This window comes from Elgaria multicarinata, chromosome 2 (genome assembly GCF_023053635.1).
Source record: "Elgaria multicarinata webbii isolate HBS135686 ecotype San Diego chromosome 2, rElgMul1.1.pri, whole genome shotgun sequence".
Lineage (NCBI taxonomy): Eukaryota > Metazoa > Chordata > Lepidosauria > Squamata > Anguidae > Elgaria > Elgaria multicarinata.
In genome coordinates, this window is record NC_086172.1 from 26518662 (window position 1) to 26538230 (window position 19569).

Here is a 19569-nt window from a genome sequence, read left to right on the forward strand (position 1 = left end):
ACCCAGCGCCTTCCAGATGTTGGGTACTTCAACTTCAATCAGCCCTAGCTAGACTAGTCAATGATCAGGAATACAGGTAGTTGTAGAGCGTCATCAGATGAGCATTTTATGGCACGCTCACAATTGGCCACTCACGGATCTTCATGGGACATTTTGATGACACAGTGATCTTCCCATGCATCTCCCACTCCTTCTGTCGTGTTTCGTGCTTCAAAATACCACCCAGAAAGTCCGATTCTTCTGGCCTTGTGCAGGAAAGGCTGTGCCATAAAAATGCCAACTGAATGGGCCATGTGGTCCTTGCTTGCTTCCTCTTTCTTCCCCGTGTGAAGAAAGAGGAAGCTGCTTGTCCCAATTGTGGAACAGAAGCAGGAGGCAAAGAGACAGTAGGGAAATGTGATTTCCCCCAACTGATGATCCTTGTAGTCCAAAACATCTGGAGGGCACCAGGTTGAGGAAGGCTGCTTTAGAGTGAAATAGAATTTTAGTCCTCCCTGGCAGATCTGCTAATTGGTCAAACAATAACCTTACAGCGGTCCCATTCAGAAGACACCTTAAACCATGGCTTTAACCATGGTGGTTAAGCCAGAAAACCAGGCTGTGTTCAGAAGACACCTTAAACCATGGCTTTGACGATGGTGAACAAAGCTTTTTGCTTTATTCATTGTGGTTAAAGACATGGTTTAAGGTGTCTTCTGAACACAGCCTAGTTTTCTTGTTTAACCACTGTAGTTAAAGCCATGGTTTAAGGTGTCTTCTGAATGGGGCCAGTTATTTGCTAAGAAAAGGATTCTAGTGAAAGGAACAGAAGTAATTTGGAGGAAAGATTTAACTATGGCCACAGCTAGACCTAAGGTTTATCCTGGGATCATCTAGGGTTCGCCCCTACCTGAGCACTGGATCCCCTGTGTGTCACCTAGAAGAACTGTTTTGACTCCTGGACGATCCAGGGATAAGTCTAGCTATGGCCTAAGGCTACAATCATATACTGTCGTATCTGGAAGTATGCTCCATTGAATTCAATCAGGTTTACTTCTGAGTAGACCTGTATAGAATTGTGCAGCACTGCTCATACTCTTGCAGGTACAAGGAAGGAAGGAAGGAAGGGAGGATGGTATATCCTCTAAAGGAACAATCATAGTCGTGACTGTACTCCCAGCTCCCCCAAGGGCATAGCTTGTAATTGGCTTTCTAAAGCTCTACAGTGGGTTCCAAGCATATATTTAAAAACAAGATCTGGATGGTCTGGATCATATTTAACAACGGTAAATTACATACTGAGAATGTTTTTGATCCTACCTTGCGATGCCACATTGAGAATACAGTTGCCAGCTGCTAGAATAGGATTGATGTCCGATGTCGAACTTCTGCTTATGATATTTCCTCCAAGAGACTATAAAAATGGGGTGGGGGGCAATAACACAATTTGAATACAGCAGAGTAAATGCATACTAAATCAGACTTAAATTAAATTAGAAATTTCCAAAGACACACATAGCCCTACACTGGTAAACCTCACCTAAGGTAAATTTATAAAACTGTTCCAGGGCACTCAAAATGTATTCATACGATGGGTTTAAAAAATAAATAGGGCCATAGCTAGACCTAAGGTTTATCCCTGGATCATCCAGGGGTCAAACCTGTTCATCTAGGTGACACACAGGGGATCCAGTGCTCAGGCAGGGGCAAACCCTGGATGATCCCAGGATAAACCTTAGGTCTAGCTGTGGCCTAAATCTGGGTGAGATCCAGAGAACGGCTAGAAGAGTTTCAGCTTGTGCAAAGGGAGAGCTTCCTGCCTCCTTCTTCCAGAGCAGCCTCTTGCAAGTAACCCTAAGCGCTGCTTCTGTGGTATGGAGGGTGGGATCCAGGGGGCGGCACCAGGGGTTCAGCAGAATTGCAGAGGACCCAGCTGTTGCATGACTTCCTGGAACCCACTACCCCTATTCAATGTATTATTCATTGTAGGCCTTAGCTAGACCTAAGGTTTATCCCAGGATCGTCCCGGGGTCGTCCCTGCCTGCTCCCGGGATCCCCTGTGTGTCACTTACATGAACAGGGATGACCCCGGGATAAACCTTAGGTCTAGCTAAGGCCGTAGTATATTTGGAAGTGAGTTCTAGATATTATAATAAAAATAAAGTAAAGGCTTGTAAGTTGCAGTCATTTTAAGCTCCATCACATCTAGGTTGAAACGCGCAGCTCCCGTCGCTTTTCTGTCGTCGCTCCAACGTTGCTTCTTGAAAACAGGAAGTAACGAGGCCCAATTAGTCCGGCAGGAGAGAGCAGCAACCGGACTTTTTCTGGGTTTTTTTAGCGGCGCAAGGAAGGCTAGAAGGGGCGGAGGATGCGTGAGAGGCAGATGACGTCATGTGACCAATCCATGACTGCCCAGTAATGAGCGTGCAGTAAAACGCTCATCGGATGGAACTTTTTGCTGTGGTTGTTAAAACCTGAGAATTCATGGATAACAAATATGGTAAGATCACTTTATATTTGTTTAAGGAAGGCATACCAGAAAATGTTCATAGCATGAAATCTGGAAATTATTTGTGGATTACTTGGGTAAGGTGTGTGCTGTCTATTTTTCAGATTTATGTAATGATTTGGCATTAATTTTAAAACTAATAAAACATATATAAAAGTTGCTAACTGAGAAACACATGCTTCTGTAATACTGCCATGACAATAACCTTACACATATTTATCTGAGAGTAAGTGTTACTGAACTCAATGAAACTTACTTCTGAGTAAAGTTTGGGAGTATATGGGAGTAAATCCCATTGAATTTTGTTGGATTTATGTCTGAGTAAACATGCATAGGATTGAGCTGTAAGCAGCTACTGTTCACCATGGCCACAGCTAGACCTAAGGTTTATCCTGGGATCATCCAGGGTTCACCCCTGCTATAGATGAGCACTGGATCCCCTATGTGTGACCTAGATGAACAGGTTTGATCCCTGGACGATCCAGGGATAAACCTTAGGTCTAGCTATGGCCCATGTGTTTGCAGGATGTACATACACAAATAACAGTAGTTTCAGCTGTCAATTTGTTATTCTAGTTAAAGAAACATACAGCCACATTCCGGATTTGCTGTCCACCTAAGGTTTTTAACTGTTGCAAGAGTGCACAGAATATCTTGGTTTTCTCTACTGGAAGTTCTGACACAGCATTTGTCAGAATGTCTTTCATGATGGTCAGGGTACAGCTTGCTCCAAGTATTAGTCCTGAAAAGAGTGAAACATTAGAATCACTTTAAAGACATGGGTTTCAGTTTTATACAGATTATACCCCTTCACATCTTTACATTAGTAATAAGCCAGCAGGAGGGGGGAAATGTTTTACTATGATTACTAATTTAAGCTATCTCAGTTTCACCTTATCTTTATGTATCTATATAAGGTGTACAGAATTAAACCTGAATTGCAAAATAATTGTGCAAAATCAGGAGTAGCAATAGTCATAGGCATTCGGATTGATTAATGGCAACCAAGTATTAAAATCAGTGACCACTGACATTAAGGGGATTTACTTTCAGTAATTCAGAATTGAGGTTCATTTGTTTATGTCTTAATTTAAAAGATGTATAGGCTCTCTTTAAGGATAAAACCCCCTTAAATAGCACTGGAGAATAGGGACCTGTGTAGCTATAACAGCACTTCTATTGGTAATTACGGCACTAAGGCAAAGTTAGTCTCCAACTAACCCTAAATATACTTACTTGCAAGTAAGCAGCAGAGCATTTGAGTAATGAGCTGTAATGGGGAATTAGGCTATAAATGGCTACTAGTCAGGAGAGCTACATGCTACTTTCAGTATCAGAGGCACGATGCCACTGAATGTCAGTTGCTGGGGAAGATGAGCAGGAAGGTGCTTTTGCACTCATGCTCTGCTTATCAGCTTCCCATAAGGCATCTGGTTGGCCACTGTGTTAACAGAATGCTGGATTAGATGGGTTCTTGCTCTGATCCAGCATGGCTCTACTTATCTTCTTATCTTCTTGTAGGGTGACCATATGGAAAGGAGGACAAGGCTCCTGTATCTTTAACAGTTGTATTGAAAAGGGAATTTCAGCAGGTGTCATTCGTATGTATGCAGCACCTGGTGAAATCTCCTCTTCATCACAGTAGTTAAAGCTGTAGAAGCTATACTAGATTGACCGGATACAAAAGAGGATAGGGATCCTGCAGCTTTAACTGTTGTGACGAAGAGGCAATTTCACTAGGTGCTACATGCATAGACATGACACCTACTGAAATTCCCTTTTTAATACAACTCTTAAAGATACAGCAGCCCTGTCCTCCTTTTCATATGGTCACCCTACTTCTTGTTTTTATGTGGCATACTGAGGACTGTACATTTTGCCAGAGCATTGAGAGTTGGGACAGGGTTTGAAGGCAGTATTCTTTCAAAAAAATTAAGGGTGCTGGCAGACAGTGTGTTAGCACTGGTCACAGGGGGCTCTTTGCCCAAAGTGTGATTCCAATTTCACAGAGTGCTTTATGCACATACATAACATACGGTGACCCTATGAAAAGCAGGACAGGGCTCCTGTATCTTTATTAACAGTTGTATTGAAAAGGGAATTTCAGCAGGTGTCATTTGTATATCTGGGGAACCTGGTGAAATTCCCTCTTCATCACCACAGTTAAAGCTGCAGGTGCCCTGCCCTCTTTTAAATCTGGTCGCAGTATAGCTGCAGTATAGCTCCTTTAGCTTTAACTGTTGTGATGAAGAGGAAATTTGTAAATTGTTGTAAACCGCCCAGAGAGCTTCGGCTGTGGGGCGGTATATAAATGTAATAAAATAAATAAATAAATAAATAAATAAAATTTCACCAGGTGCTGCATGCATACAAAGGACACCTGCTGAAATTCCCTTTTCTATGCAGCTGTAAAAGATACAAGAGCCCTGTCCTCCTTTTTATATGGTCACCCTACATAACAGCAAGTTGAACGCTGGTTCAACCATCCAACTTGCTCCTCCCCCTCATGTTTCTTTGGGGCAGAGGTTGTAAAGAAGTGTGTGTGTGTGTATGTGTGTGTGCGCGCGCGCGCGCCCATATATGCTTCTTATAAAAAAAAGTTTGTCAAATTAAAACAAAAAAAGATTGAGGGAGATATGTTGGAATGCCCTGCACTATCCACTAGATACAGTTCACAGAGCGTTTCCCCCAACTCCTTGCCCAGGTTCAGACTAATCCATGCTGAAAACTTTCATAGCTGTTTTTCCAGAGCTCATCCTGGGACAAAGAGGTATTATTCTATTGAGCTTCTTCAAACTGTTCCCGCTCCTCTCAAATTGTTACGTCTGACAAGTGAGACCCAAAGGGAAGGATAAAGTTTACTAACCATCCTCTGTCTGTTCCGCCACATGCAGATCCAGTACTCTAGTGGGCGAAATGATAAGTGGATGGAATACACCTTTAAATTTCATATCAGGTCCTAAGCGATAGAAGATAACAGTGAAATTGAAGTGTGCCTGATTGCCATTTAAATACTGAATTTTTCTACACAAAGCATTTATTGTGCACTTTTGATTCCTAACACACACAGTTGTTTATGGGTTGTTTAGATGATCTCATAACCCTCCAGTTTGCTTCTGTTTTTTAAGAGCACTTTCCCAGTGTTTTCTTTCTTTCTTTTTTTTAGAGCGGGGCTTTATTTCTGAAAGCAAAAGACCTAATTGTGTAATTGCATTATTATTCCGCTACACGGAATATACCTGCAGATTATGTAGTGGAAAAATTCTGTGTAGGGTTCAGATCTCAATTCTGCGACGAAATCAAAAGCAGATACAGGCCTTAGCTAGACCTAAGGTTTATCCCGGGATCGTCCCGAGGTCATCCCTGCCTGATCCTTGGATCCCCTGTGTGTCATTTAGATGCACAGGGATGACCCCAGGACGATCCCGGGATAAACATTAGGTCTAGCTAAGGCCACAGTGATTAACAGCCTCATGTACAAAAGCTCACTCTCCTTTGAAATTAATTATCTTTGTTTATTAAAAAAAATTGTGAACTACTTTGCTAACTCTCAAAGTGGACATACAATATTTGTAAGCTAGTAACAATCTATTAAAAATGTTTGAAATGTGGAAAATTTAGTTTGAACTGGGGGTTGACTTTCAATAGATCATAGGGAGGAGTGTTTCTGCCAGGCATGAAATTAAACTCTACGTACATACCCACACAAGTATTCCCTACGACAAGAGGTGCCTGGGGGTACTTGACTTTCAGTGTCAGAAGTTCCTTTAGATTTACAGGAGAAATCCATGTAGCTCTTTCCCCACGGAAAACAAGAGTTTGTACTGCCTGATTTTCAGCTATTTTCTGAAGGAAAAACAAAGCAGATTCACAGTTTAGATTATGAGCACTCACATTCCAGAAAGTGTCCCTGTCAGGTTTCCACTTATGGGTTTCACGACTGGGAAATAAATACCTCATTAAAGAACTACTCACTTCTGGTTGGAGCTGCCAGTTCCTCAACCAGAGACAGTGGCCCTACCTTTACACGCTCTGAAATTCTGATGCAGCATCTTTTACATTTCCTTGCCCAGCTCTTCCACTAGTTTGCCTTTCCCATATGCTTGCCAGGAGGCAAAATCCAAAGCTTGCTGTCCGGAACAAGTGGGACAGGAGGGTGGATGAGGGGACTTTGTCTTGGTATATATAAAGGGATCGGCTTCAGTCGCAATTCACTGAACTGTGCTGGATTGTGGCCACTGCCTTCAGCTGGGAACTTGGCAATCCTACTTGTCCAACAATGCTCTTGTGAAATTTGGACAGAGGTTATGAGCTTTACTTCAAACAGAAGGCTGGAATGCTTACTTGCATGCGGATCTGCTAACAGTGAGATATACTTGTGAAGGAAGATTCCAGCCTTCTGTTTCAGACCCTCCTTGCCGATGCCTTCTGGTCTAGTCAATTTCACTTCTAATGGAGACAGAGGGAACTAGTGGTCCTCCCTTTAGAAGTGAAGTATGACTAGAACTGAAGGTTGATGCTATCCAGGAATTGTTTCTCTCAGTGGGACGCCCCAAGACATGTTGTTGCCTGAGATGCAGAGCAAGATGGCGCCCCTCCTAGTCCATATAGAGAGGCTGAGAGCATTCGGCACACCCAGCTCCGCCATTCAACACCTTGTTGCTGCTTGCTCACTGCTCCACCTGGTGCCTGCTTGCTCAAACAAAGGCTACAGGGCAGCAGCGGCACTAGCAGCAGGATCCATGTGCGTGATCACGTGAGCAGAGCAAGTGGGATTGTGCGGACTGGGCTGGCAAGCAAGCAAAATTTACCACCATCAGAGCACTAGCTCAGGTGGATAGAGATGGCAGCGGAAGCTGATGGCCCCAACACATCTGCTGCCTGAGGTACCCACCGCTCTCCACCTAATGGCCTTGACTCTTTATTCCAAAAAGCTATTTTGAGAAGGCAAGCTGGTATACAAACTGTATAAAGCATTTTGAACAGATCAAAGACATGTTAGGAGTTTCACATAACGAGACGGGAGGACTTTACTGCATTTGTTTTTGAGCTTCCTCGACTTAAAGGGCATGTCTACACCTCCCAGCGTTCCGGGAGGGAGGCGGGAGGATCTCGTGATATTCTTCTCATGAGAGCCTTCCCTTTGTCTACACGCGTGCACGACATCCCGGGAGGAAGGAGGGATGTTGTGCCTGCCATGTTCTTGTTTTCTTTTTTTTCAACAGAGATGAGTGCACTTGCGCTCCAACAAACTGTAAGTAAAACAACAACACTCACTCCCGCTACCCCCACCCCTGATGGGCTAGGAGCGCCTGAAGAGCTCCGTGCCCCATTCCCAGTTCCCATCTCCTTGCATTTACTTGCGAGGAGGTGGGACAAAGCTGGGATGGGCGGCCACACACCTCCTGTGGTCTCAGGATGATCCCAAGACCGCGGGAAGAATCGGGTTAAAAGTGTTTCCAGATATCCTGGGGAAATGGAGGGATCATTTGTCCCTTCTCCCGGGATCCCCTATGCGTGATGTGGATGCACAGGGATAATCCAAGGATAATCCCCAGATAAAGACTAGTGTAGACATGCCCTAAGATTTTGCAGATAATTCCAAAGATCGGTAAAGCGCCACAGGAAATATGAAAGATCTCTGTAGCTATGAAATTTGTTTTTCCAAAGAGTCTTAGGACTCATTAATATAAACTTTTTGGTATGCAGAACAGTAGGGAAGCTATTTGTTAGGAAATCCAGTGCTGGCAAAGCATGTGTCCACTTGCTTCAGTGCATGTCAAAATTATATCTTACCAACTCAGCCTATCTTCAGGAGATTTGTTTTAGTAAGGTAGGTTGAAATGGAGACACACAGTAAAAGTGAGATGATGACCTCATCACAGATTTAATGTTCACCACTCATCCAGTAGCCACATCTCAACACACGGAAATGATAGTGGAAATTGCCCCTAAGCCTTAAGCCTATGCAATATGTATGATGATTCTTCTTACTATGAGTTCTGGTGGAAATATTAGTTCTTGGGTGGGATCCAAGGGCTGGAATTCTTCTGCAGAAAACAGTCTTGTGCAGATCTTAAAAATTAAAAAGAAAAAAAATCAGCACACAGATAGCGAGAGTAGTTCATTTGAAATGAAAAAAAGTAGAATAAAAAAGAGTGGGTGTTTTTAAGTCTAAATTTTAAGCTGAATGCAATTCAGGTTTGGCCTTGGAAAATTGGCATTTGTCACTATGACTAACTGCTACTGTGACCAGCTATCATCCAGTAGGAGGGGGGCGGTTCTTTCAACAATATAGTGGCAGGAAAAAGCTCTAAAAGTGTGGCTAGCTCAACTATTTATTTTTCCTCTTTTCCTTTCCCCTCTCCTGGATCCCTCTTGTCCTGTTTCTCAAAAACCTCTTTGCCTTCTTCGGAGTCAATAATGAGACCTGTTAAGTAATCCACAAAGCTTTATTTACGCAATAAACATCTCTTCTCACCTGAAGAGAGTCTAATCTCCATGAACTTTCCCCCTAGACAAAACTATGCAAACTAAGCGAGACAATTGTCCTTTCAAGGAGAATGGAAAGCCTTTTCCCAAGACATGTTAACTTCAGAGAGACTAGTTCTGAGGCGGCTTCTGACACGATGCGAGCTAGGCCGACTTTCTCCCGCCTTCCTTTCGCTCCACCTGTTCTAGTCTGCAGCATACTCTAGGATCAGTTAACCTGCCTGTGCTCTTTCCTTCAGAAGAATGTTGGCTTCCCACTGACTGTGTATTGTTTGTCCTTGAGGAGAAAAGCTCTGGAGAGAGTTCACCACCAGCTGGTGAAGAGCCCGTGAGAGCTTTCTCCCCCACTGATACAGGCTGGCCTGTTCCTGGCACTGAGTCCTCTGATTCTGATTGATCACCTGAAACACCTTCTTCCAACCCAGGGGGAGCAGGGCTAGACACGACACCTCTCTTGTCTCCCACATATGAACTACACACCACCTAGACTTGCACCCAGAACATTTCCAGTGCCAAAGCTCAACCATGTAACATATAAAGCAGGGGTGGACAACTTATGACCCTCCAGATGTTTTTAGACCAAAACATCTGAGGGCCCCAAGTTTCCCAACTCTGACATAAAATGATGAAGAATGAAGTGCCTTTCACCATATGCAGAATGCTCCTCTTCCCATGCCAGATATGCCTCTGATCTCCTCTAATTCATTCATTTACTACAGTTCTATGCCACTCCATAGTCAAAACTCTCTGGGTGGTTCTCAACATGATAAAACATCCGAGCATTTAAAATGGTCTGGAACAGTTAAAAACAATTAATATTAAAACTACTAGAACCCGATAAAATATAAACATTAAAAAGTCCCATTGCAGGCTATCAAAGAGTGGCAAAAATGACCCACGGACCTTCCAAAGTTGCCCACCCCGATCTAAAATTTGAACAAATTTAGTGAACTGGGAGAATGCTAGACTTACGGAGCCAAGTTTTATGCAGTTTTGTGAGAGTTGGATTGATTGACAGCTGCCATTCAATTGGCCAATGGTCATTGAGTCACTAGGCAGAGGATGCCTAGGAAAGGGGCGATCGGTGCCAAAGATTTTAGGGCTTCATGACAATTCATTCAATGTTTGTTTCACTAATCAAGAAAAAAGTCAGAGCAAGTAACAATAGTGCGGAATTAATAACCAAAGGTGTTCAAACCATTGGGCTGGTTTGCATGATACATTAACCATAATTACCCTCGCTGGAAGTGACTTCTTGTGTCATCCAAACCAGGTGAGGGTGGCTTTTAAGGGTGGTTAACAAACCACCCAGAATCCATGGGCTGTTGTAGGGTTATGGGGTAGTGTTGGTGTTAATCATCCCAACAAGTTATATGTTGTCTCATTCCTGTTTTTTATTTGTACTTTTACAGTCCCTTGATGAAGGCCTAAAAAAACAAGGGCCCGAAACGCTTTTATATAATAAAATAATATTATAGTATCCTGGGACTTTTCTCCCTTTTTTCTGTTGAAAACAAGATATTATATAGTCTGATCCTGCAGGGTTCTTCCTATAGTCATATAATAGATAAGTATTATTATTATTTATTTATATAGCACCATCAATGTACATGTATACTATACAAAGTAACTTATTAGGTGTATAATAGAAGTAAAGAAAGATAGAGGCCTCATCTACACCAAGCAGGATATTGCACTATGAAAGTGGTATATAAAAGGCAGGAGCCACACCAAGCAGGATGTAGCGGTATGGAAGCGGTCTACTGTATGTGTCAATGGGCCCCAGCAGTTGTCAATGCACTTCAGCACAGCCATAAAGCAGTAGTGTGGCTCCTGCCTCTTATGTAGCACTTTCAGAGTGCAATATCCTGCTTGGTGTAGATGAGGCCAGAGACAGGGACTTATTATGCACTTATAACTTCTACTAATCAAGAAAAAAACTCTTGGTGGATTATCCAGGCTTGGAGAGAGTGGTTGGGTTTCCCCCTGTTATTATTTGGTGTTTTTTTTAATGTTTCTCTGTCTCTCGATTTTGTACATTATTACATTTCATTTTATATTAAGTATTTTGCCTTTTATAAAAACTGGAGAAATGGCTGATATTACAATTGCAAAGGCTAAGCAAAACACACTTTCTCTTATGCAAATACTGGAATCAAACGAAAAAGAAAGACGGAATGACTTAATCTGTAACTTACCTCTTTTTCCTCATTGGGCAGCAAAGGTAAGTGGTTTTCCTGATCCAGGCAACAACCCCCATTCTCTTTATTTTGGCAACAAAGTGATTCCTTTAAAAATAAATAAATCCTGTTTAACTATCTTTACAGCAATGTGGACATTAACCAAACAGGGAAAGACTTGATCTGAGAAAGCCTTGGATTGAGAATTTATTTTAGCTAATAATGGAACTCATTCCAAACCTACATTCAGGGATGTGTGTGTTATACTGCGCAAATACAAATTTCACATTCAACATCAGACTAGCTAGATGCATCTCTAGGCTACAGTAAAAGGCACACTGGGTCAGATCCAGACTGACAGTGCAATCCTAGATATGTCTACTCAGAAGTAGGCCCCACTGAGTTGAATGAGACTATGGACAGTGTGGACAGAATTGCAGTTTGAGTCAGGACTGCAGTTTGAGTAGACCCAATGAAATCAATAGGTCTTGACTAAGACCATAAAACTAAAGGATTAATTCAGCACTTCCAGCACCATCACAACAAAGGGTGGTGGCTCTAAAGTGCTGGAAGTATTCAGGATTGGTCCGGCTATTGGGCAGTATAGAAATGTAATAAAAATAAAAAAAGAAAAGAAAAGAAATGTAATAAATAAATAAATACATAAATAAAACGAAAAAGAAAGACGGAATGACTTAATCTGTAACTTACCTCTTTTTCCTCACTCGGCAGCAAAGGTAAGTGGTTTTCCTGATCCAGGCAACAATCCCCATTCTCTTTATTTTGGCAACAAAATGATTCCTTTAAAAATAAATAAATTCTGTTTAACTATCTTTACAGCAATGTGGACATTAGCCAAACAGGGAAAGACTTGATCTGAGAAAGCCTTGGATTGAGAATTTATTTTAGCTAATAATGGAACTCATTCCAAACCTACATTCAGGGATGTGTGTGTTATACTGCGCAAATACAAATTTCACATTCAACATCAGACTAGCTAGATGCATCTCTAGGCTACAGTAAAAGGCACACTGGGTCAGATCCAGACTGACAGTGCAATCCTAGATATGTCTACTCAGAAGTAGGCCCCACTGAGTTGAATGAGACTACGGACAGTGTGGACAGAATTGCAGTTTGAGTCAGAACTGCAGTTTGAGTAGACCCAATGAAATCAATAGGTCTTGACTAAGACCATAAAACTAAAGGATTAATTCATCCTGTCTGTCTCTTCTGCCAAGACTCTTGTTCATGCATTGGTTATTTCTTGGTTGGACTACTGCAACCTTCTTCTCACTGGCCTTCCTTCTTCTCACATCAGTCCATTGGTTTCTGTTCACCACTCTGCTGCTAAGATCATCTTCTTGGCTCGCCGCTCTGACCATGTTACTCCACTTCTGAAATCTCTTCATTGGCTTCCAATTCACTCCAGAATCCAATATAAACTTCTCCTGTTGACCTACAAAGCTTTTCACTGTCTAGCTCCTTCCTATCTTTCCTCTCTCGTCTCACACTATTGCCCCGCTCGTGCTCTTCGCTCCTCTGATGCCATGTTTCTCACCTGCCCAAGGGTCTCTACTTCCCTTGCTCGGCTTCGTCCATTTTCTTCGGCTGCCCCTTACGCCTGGAACACTCTTCCAGAACATTTGAGAACTACAAGTTCAATCGCAGCTTTTAAAGCTCAGCTAAAAACTTTTATTTTTCCTAAAGCTTTTAAAACTTGATTTTGTTCTGACTTTTATACTGCCTGTTTGGTGCATTCTCTTCCCCTCCTTATTGTTTTATTATGATTTTATTAGAATGTAAGCCTACGCGGCAGGGTCTTGCTATTTATTGTTTTACTCTGTACAGCACCATGTACATTGATGGTGCTATATAAATAAAAAATAATAATAATAATAATTCAGCACTTCCAGCACCACCCCAACAAAGGGTGGTGGCTCTAAAGCGCTGGAAGGATGCAGGATTGGGACCAAACCATACACAGTCTCCCCTCATTAGGAGGAACCTGAAGCAACATCAAGAGCCTGTGCAATTACCCAAAAGGAGTGACCCCCCCACCCCCAGGAGCACCAAAAAGGAGATGGCACAAATAAATCCTTGGAAGTTTGAAGGATCAGGACCAAGTATCATAGGCCCTTTCTACACCTAAGGATTATCCCAGGAAAATGGAGGGATCATCCCTGCCTGCTCCCAGGATCCTCTGTGTGTCATTTGGATGCACAGGGATGATCCTGGGATGATCCTGGGGGAAAAGGCAAGTGTGGAAACGGCCATACACAGCCTCCCCTAGTCAGGGGGCACCCGATGCACCATCAAAACCTTGCACGATTACACATAAAGGGGGGAAATCTCAGGTGCACCAAAAAGAGGATTCCGCAAATAAACCCTTGGAGGTTTGCAGGAATGGGACAAAATTTCACACACAGATACCTCTTGTAGAGAGGCACCCGACACAACCTCAGAACTCTCAACTGCCCATATTTTGCCCCCATAGCCATTTCTGGCATAGATCCCTTTAACTGCTCTTAATACCGTTGAAGTGCTACAGCGTAATTGCACATTTCCCCATAGACATTTGCACATTTCCCCCCATAGACACTGCTGAAATAGCTGTTTCCATTAGACAGAGTATGCTTGCGAAGAATAGAGTGATCTGAACCACTCTTGCTGCACAACTCCGTAGGCGAGCAAATTAACTCATAGTGTTCGACCGACGTTATGATGACCCACAGTGGGTTAAATAACCCACTCTGCAGACCATGGGTTATCAGAGTGGGTTATTTTAGCCAGAAAAGCCATTGTGGATAAGAAAAATACCCCACATGGCACGGTAACCCACGATGGATTAAATAACCCATCGTGAGTTATTGTGTCAATCGAACCCAATCTCTCTCTCTCTCTTTCGCACACACATATACCTACCTTACAGAAGGTTTTACAACCATCAATAATAGGCCTGTAACCAGTGCAGCGACATAAATTACCTAATTAAGAAATAAAATAGATTTGGTTATTCCTTTTAAGAGACGATGACCCAGACCTTACATTAGCCTTCTCAATGGGTTTAGCTTTTCAAAATGTTAACCTTTAATTTTATTTATTTATTCTACATGTTTTTACATTTCTGTTCAAAAAAATAAATCCAGGACCAGTTACAAAATACAAAAACAACAACAATGAAACATACTGCAATTTTAATTTGAAATAAATAACAAGTAAAGAAATTGCAGTTAAAAGCATCGTAGAACAAATAGATTCAGGAATAAAAAATGATCATGAATATATTTACCAGCTAGAGCTTCAGTCATTTGCTGTGATGTGGGTTCAACCTGGTTGCGCAGTAAAGCATAGATGGACATCACCATTCCAGGGGTGCAGAAGCCACACTGAGAGCCATGACTTTTAGCAATCCGTTCCTGGGACAATGAAACACTTGTTGCAGGATAACTAAATTCCCTTATCCAGAATAAAACAAAAACAAAAACAAAAACCCCAAAACCTCCTTTATGGTGGATGAAGCAGAAGATGAGATTGAACTGGAGATATAGGTTATTTATTTATTTATTTATTACATTTATACACCTCCCCATAGCCGAAGCTCTCTGGGCAGTTTACAGAAGTTAAAAACAGGGAACATTAAAAACAAATATACAAAAAATTAAAAGCATACAAACAGCAACATCATTTAAAACAACTGTTCTAGGGTCAGTTAAATAACTCAGCATATGTTGTTAACTGCCTGGGAGAAGAGAAAATTCTTAACCTGGCGCCAAAAAGATAACAATGTTGGCGCCAGGCGAGCCTCGTTGGGGAGATCATTCCATAATTGGGGGGCCACCACTGAAAAGGCCCTCTCCCTTGTTGCCATTCTCCGAGCTTCCCTTGGTGTAGGCACTCAGAGGAGGATCTTAGATGTAGAGCGCAGTGTATGGGTAGGTTCATGTCGGAAGAGGTTGCCGTAACTTGGTTTACTGTTCACAAAACTGCACAATAATCCCCCCACCCATGCATTACTGTGACATATTGCCACCAGCTGATTAGTATAAACCATGAGTCCAATAAACAGTATAAGTGCCTCAGGTAGTATAGACTGGATTAGAGGTAAAACCATGCCAAAGTACAGGAGGGCTACATATGTAATGCAGTGAAAACTACAGTAGGTCTGTCTGTCTCATACCCTGGACTTGACTTATTTATTTACTTATATTCTTTCCAGAGGCCTACCCATGCTAGTCTGTGACAGCAAAAACAAAGAGTCTTGTGGCACTTTAAAGAATAACAAATTTAGACTAACAAACTTCGGTGGACTGTCTGCAGTCCACTTTATCAGATGCATGAAGTAAACTGGTTGCATGGACTGGTCTGAAGTTGATGGTGGCATGAAATTGACTGAAGTTCTGGTGGAACTTTGCAAGGCCCTAAGGTGGCAGTTTATGAATTGCCAAAAAAAGAGGAAATGCATCACCAAAAAAAGGGCAAAAGATAAGAGAGTTTTGCATAAAATTTGAATGAGCAAATCTGCGGATAATTACTGTAATTTAAATAGATTCATCTCACTCGTGGGGAAGACTGTGACCATGTGACCTGAGTATCTGCTCAGTCTGCTGTCCATCTGTCCTTTGTTTAAAGGCTTGTCCTGTCCGACTCCATAAGATGGGAGAGAAGTAGGCAACTTCAAGGCCCCTGCGCTACCGTCTTATGGTTCTTTTTCTTTAAACTGGACCTGGGTGGGACAGCCCTTCAAACGCAGGAGCCCTTCAAACAGTTCTCTGGCAGCTGTTCAAAAAGAGAACAGTCTGCTGTAAATGAGGACCACCTTACCAGGGCCTCCTGTCCATCAAGGGAGCTAAGAGCTGCGAAAAGAGAAAGGCCAGTCTGAGAGGATTCTTCTGGAGGGAGATCTATAATCGGGAGCTATGGGATGTGGAGAACAGGATTGTGGGTTTCTAGGGATACTTCAGGCAGGCAGCAGAGCTTAATACCAGCAAGCTTCAGTCTGATCAGAGGGAACTTCAGCAAGTAATCCCTGAAACAGTATAATCAGAAATAGGAAGAATGCTGAGGAAGAATGCTGTAAAGCATCTGTTCTAGTTGTGAGGTATTGGGTGGGGGTGGAGTCTAGGGGAATTTGATTTGGTGGGGAAGCTATTGAGAGCTTATTAGCAGAGAAGATTCTCTTATTAGATATGGTAATGAAGGATATTTAATTTAAATGCATCTAGACATTCCCATTCTAAAAACTCTTAATATATTGTCGATAGTGGTGGTGCCAATTCCAAGCCTCTGGTTTAGTTATCAGGCTACTGTGGTATATAAGATACAAAGAGTTTATTTTGGTGGCAGGGGTTTTATGGTTAAAGTTTTTTTCAGCTTTCAATTTTTTTATTTCCACACAAAACCAGTTAAGAAACATACAGTACACAAGAAAGAAAGAAGAATTACAAAAACAACTACAACACATAAAAGAGAGAAAAAAATACAAGTTAAGATGAACTTCCGATTTTCACAACAACAACAAAAAGTGACCATATCTTCTCTTCCACCATAGTTACAGAAATCAGAATTCCCCTTTGTTTTATCTTACAATTTTCTTCTAAATCACTTAATCCACAGATAAACAAATCATTTTTACCAGTCCCTGCAAAAAGTCTACTAAAGGTTTCCATTCAGTTAAAAACCTAGATGTTGTCTTTTCTCTAATTATCGATGTAAGTTTTGCCATTTCTGCCAACTCCACCATCTTCAATAGCCATTCATCCGTAGTTGGCAATATAGAGCCTTTCCATTTTTGTGCATATAGTAACATCACTGCTGTTATTATATATAAGAATAGAGTTCCATGGCTCCTTTTCAGCTGATCATCTATTAGTCATGGTTAAAGGTTTTTGTACCTGAGACAGCCTTGGGCCGGGGAGTTCCATAGACACAAGTCTCAAAGTAATTGAAAAAGCAACAGCAGCAAAATAACCCACCGGCTGTTCCTCCACATTTTGTGTTAGCACTGGCAAAATGTGGACTTTTTCCTTGACAAGACCCCATAGGACTGTTGGGCATTTTGCCTTCAGAGCTTTATTTTTGCTCTTATGAGTGAATGGCTGGAGCTTCTGTACAATCTGAGCAGGAATAACCTACAAAAACTGGATGCTTTTCTGGTTTAGTGGGGAATGTGCCATGGCCTGCTATAGTACTAGGCAAGTACTGCTATAAGACCACTCGAATGGGATGGGCACATGCGCACCCATCTGAAGGTCTGGATGCAGACATCAACTGCACTGCACTCAGCCCTCTGCAAGGATTGTATTGTATCCCAAAATAAATATTCACACCATAAATTATCATTGAAATGTACATGGGGAAAAAAGCAACCCCGCCTTAGCACATAATAGCACACATCTTACCTGAACTGGATGAATCCTGGTTTTTGTATTTCCAATTCCTTCCACAGTAATGACTGCAACGCCATACAATGAACATATGGGAATCAAGCATGCATTGGCTGAGTAATGACTTGGGTTGTAAAGGAGAATATATTTATCAGCTATTATAAATATATATTTTATCACTATTATTTGTCATCGTTAAGTGTGCAACATCACTGTAAATATTAAAGCTAATGGATTAAATCCAACATCACATGATCGGCCTTCAGCTCAGGCAATGGGACTTTCCTTTGCCTCTCCTCACTTGCAACCCCCCCTCATGTGCTCCAAAATCTGCTCTGGAAGATCACCCAACTAGAAATGTAAAATTTCTGGAAATTTTGAAGCCATGTTAAAAAAAAATCCTGTTTCCCCCCCCACCCCAGAAAAACACACATGGGAATTTCAGGGGAAATCAGCAAAATGTTCTATAGCTGAAGGTAGAACTATGAGCTTCATCCCATGTACCTGCTTCCCTTGGATTATCCCCGTAGCACTAAGCTTTCGCCACTGTTGCTGTTTTGCTACCTGGCAACAGCGATCCTTTGCATACCAAGAAGTGAGTTGAAGGGGGGAAACGTAAAAAAATCATTAAAAATTCAATTCAAATTTGGTATACTTAAAGCTCTCCCTAATATCTATTGTGCCAATTTTGGTGTCTTTATCTTTAAAGCTTACGCAGATGTAAGCATTTGTTTAAAATCCTCCTCCTGCGCCCGGCAGCGGCTCGGAAGATACAGCTTGGAAGTTGGGGCTAAATATGGTGAATCGTTTGGCTTTATTGCACCATTAAGGCAGGATGCATGGGAGTACTTCACAATCAAAGCAGATTATAAGGTGGAAAACTTCTGAGTCTTTTGCATGCAGTTCGCAGTGATTGCACAGTATAACGTTGGTGTGATAAAGCTCTATATCTCAGTGGGTTGCTTTTTAAAATGTGAAATATTTCCTCAAATGCCTTGATCTTTGGAAAAGATTTAACTTCCATAATTTCCATTCAGTGATAATTTATTTAAAAAAAGGAAAGGAATGGAAGACGCATCAGTTGTGCATCTAGGCAATTTCTCACCTTGCAGAAGAGGGGAGCTCTAGATGGCCACGTCTATTACTTCATTCCTCTTTTCCCCTCCGCCATTCCATGCTTTACAACTGCTTCTACATTCCTGATATGTTAGAACAAGCAAGCAAAGAAACAAAGTTGTTTGCTAATCCTGTTATATAAAAGGAATATTCAGAACATGTGCATTTTAACTTGCTTAAATTGCAACACCACCATGATAAAATAGACTTTCTTCTGCTGCCCTGATGATAAGTACATTTAGTTAGGAATAAGCAAATTTTGTTGTAGAAAATGATAATATATTTTAAAATTAAAAATAATACAATGAGCACCTGTACTCATGTAGATGCCCGGTCAGCTGCCCCCTAACATTGTTTGTAAAATGAGAAAGGAAGCTGTAGTAAGCACAGTCCAGCTGCAGAAGACCTCAGCCTGCTCATGCTGACCCAGGCATTGACACCAGGTCTCTTTGCCACTGCCCCATGTCCTACCACTCTGGATAGTCATGGGGGGGGGGGGCTGTGAGGGTTTGGACCGAGGTCCAGCCGTAGCTGCAGCACTGAGAATCATAGGATATTTGCAGTGGCAATCAGGAACGTAACTCTGAAAACAGTCCCTTCTACCTGTTAGTCTGTAATATGATTACATGTCGCTTCATCTGTCACCTACATATAGCACATTTTACAAATTACTTTTTATTCTAAGGCTACCAAAATGTCCACCTTTATGACAGACTCTCTGGCCCATTCAGATCCACCTTAAACCATGGCTTTAACCACAGTGGTTAAGCCAGAAAGCTGGGCTGTGTTCAGAAGACACCTTAAACCACGGCTTTAAACATGGTGAATAAATCAAAAGGCCTTACTCACCATGGTTAAAGCCATGGTTTAAGGTGTCTTCTGAACAGGCCCATTCTCCATGTGTGTGTGC

At 41.9% G+C, this 19569-nt stretch overlaps 1 protein-coding gene across 2 annotated transcripts in view; it reads right to left on the reverse strand.

Moving 5' to 3' along the window:
- The window catches only part of LOC134392123 (aldehyde oxidase-like), an 80777-nt gene that overhangs the window by 55822 nt on the left and 5386 nt on the right, over positions 1-19569 (reverse strand). For both annotated transcript variants that reach the window (XR_010025029.1, XM_063116171.1), the window contains exons 4-13: positions 17559-17667; positions 14450-14576; positions 14083-14144; positions 11872-11961; positions 11179-11268; positions 8483-8563; positions 6190-6334; positions 5355-5447; positions 3079-3230; positions 1300-1393 (exon numbers count right to left, since the gene is read on the reverse strand). Coding sequence is in view for 1 of the 2 variants with exons in the window: in XM_063116171.1 (XP_062972241.1) it covers positions 1300-1393; positions 3079-3230; positions 5355-5447; positions 6190-6334; positions 8483-8563; positions 11179-11268; positions 11872-11961; positions 14083-14144; positions 14450-14576; positions 17559-17667 (1043 nt within the window). In the remaining variant the exon portion in view is untranslated. The remainder of the gene's footprint in view (positions 1-1299; positions 1394-3078; positions 3231-5354; positions 5448-6189; positions 6335-8482; positions 8564-11178; positions 11269-11871; positions 11962-14082; positions 14145-14449; positions 14577-17558; positions 17668-19569) is intronic.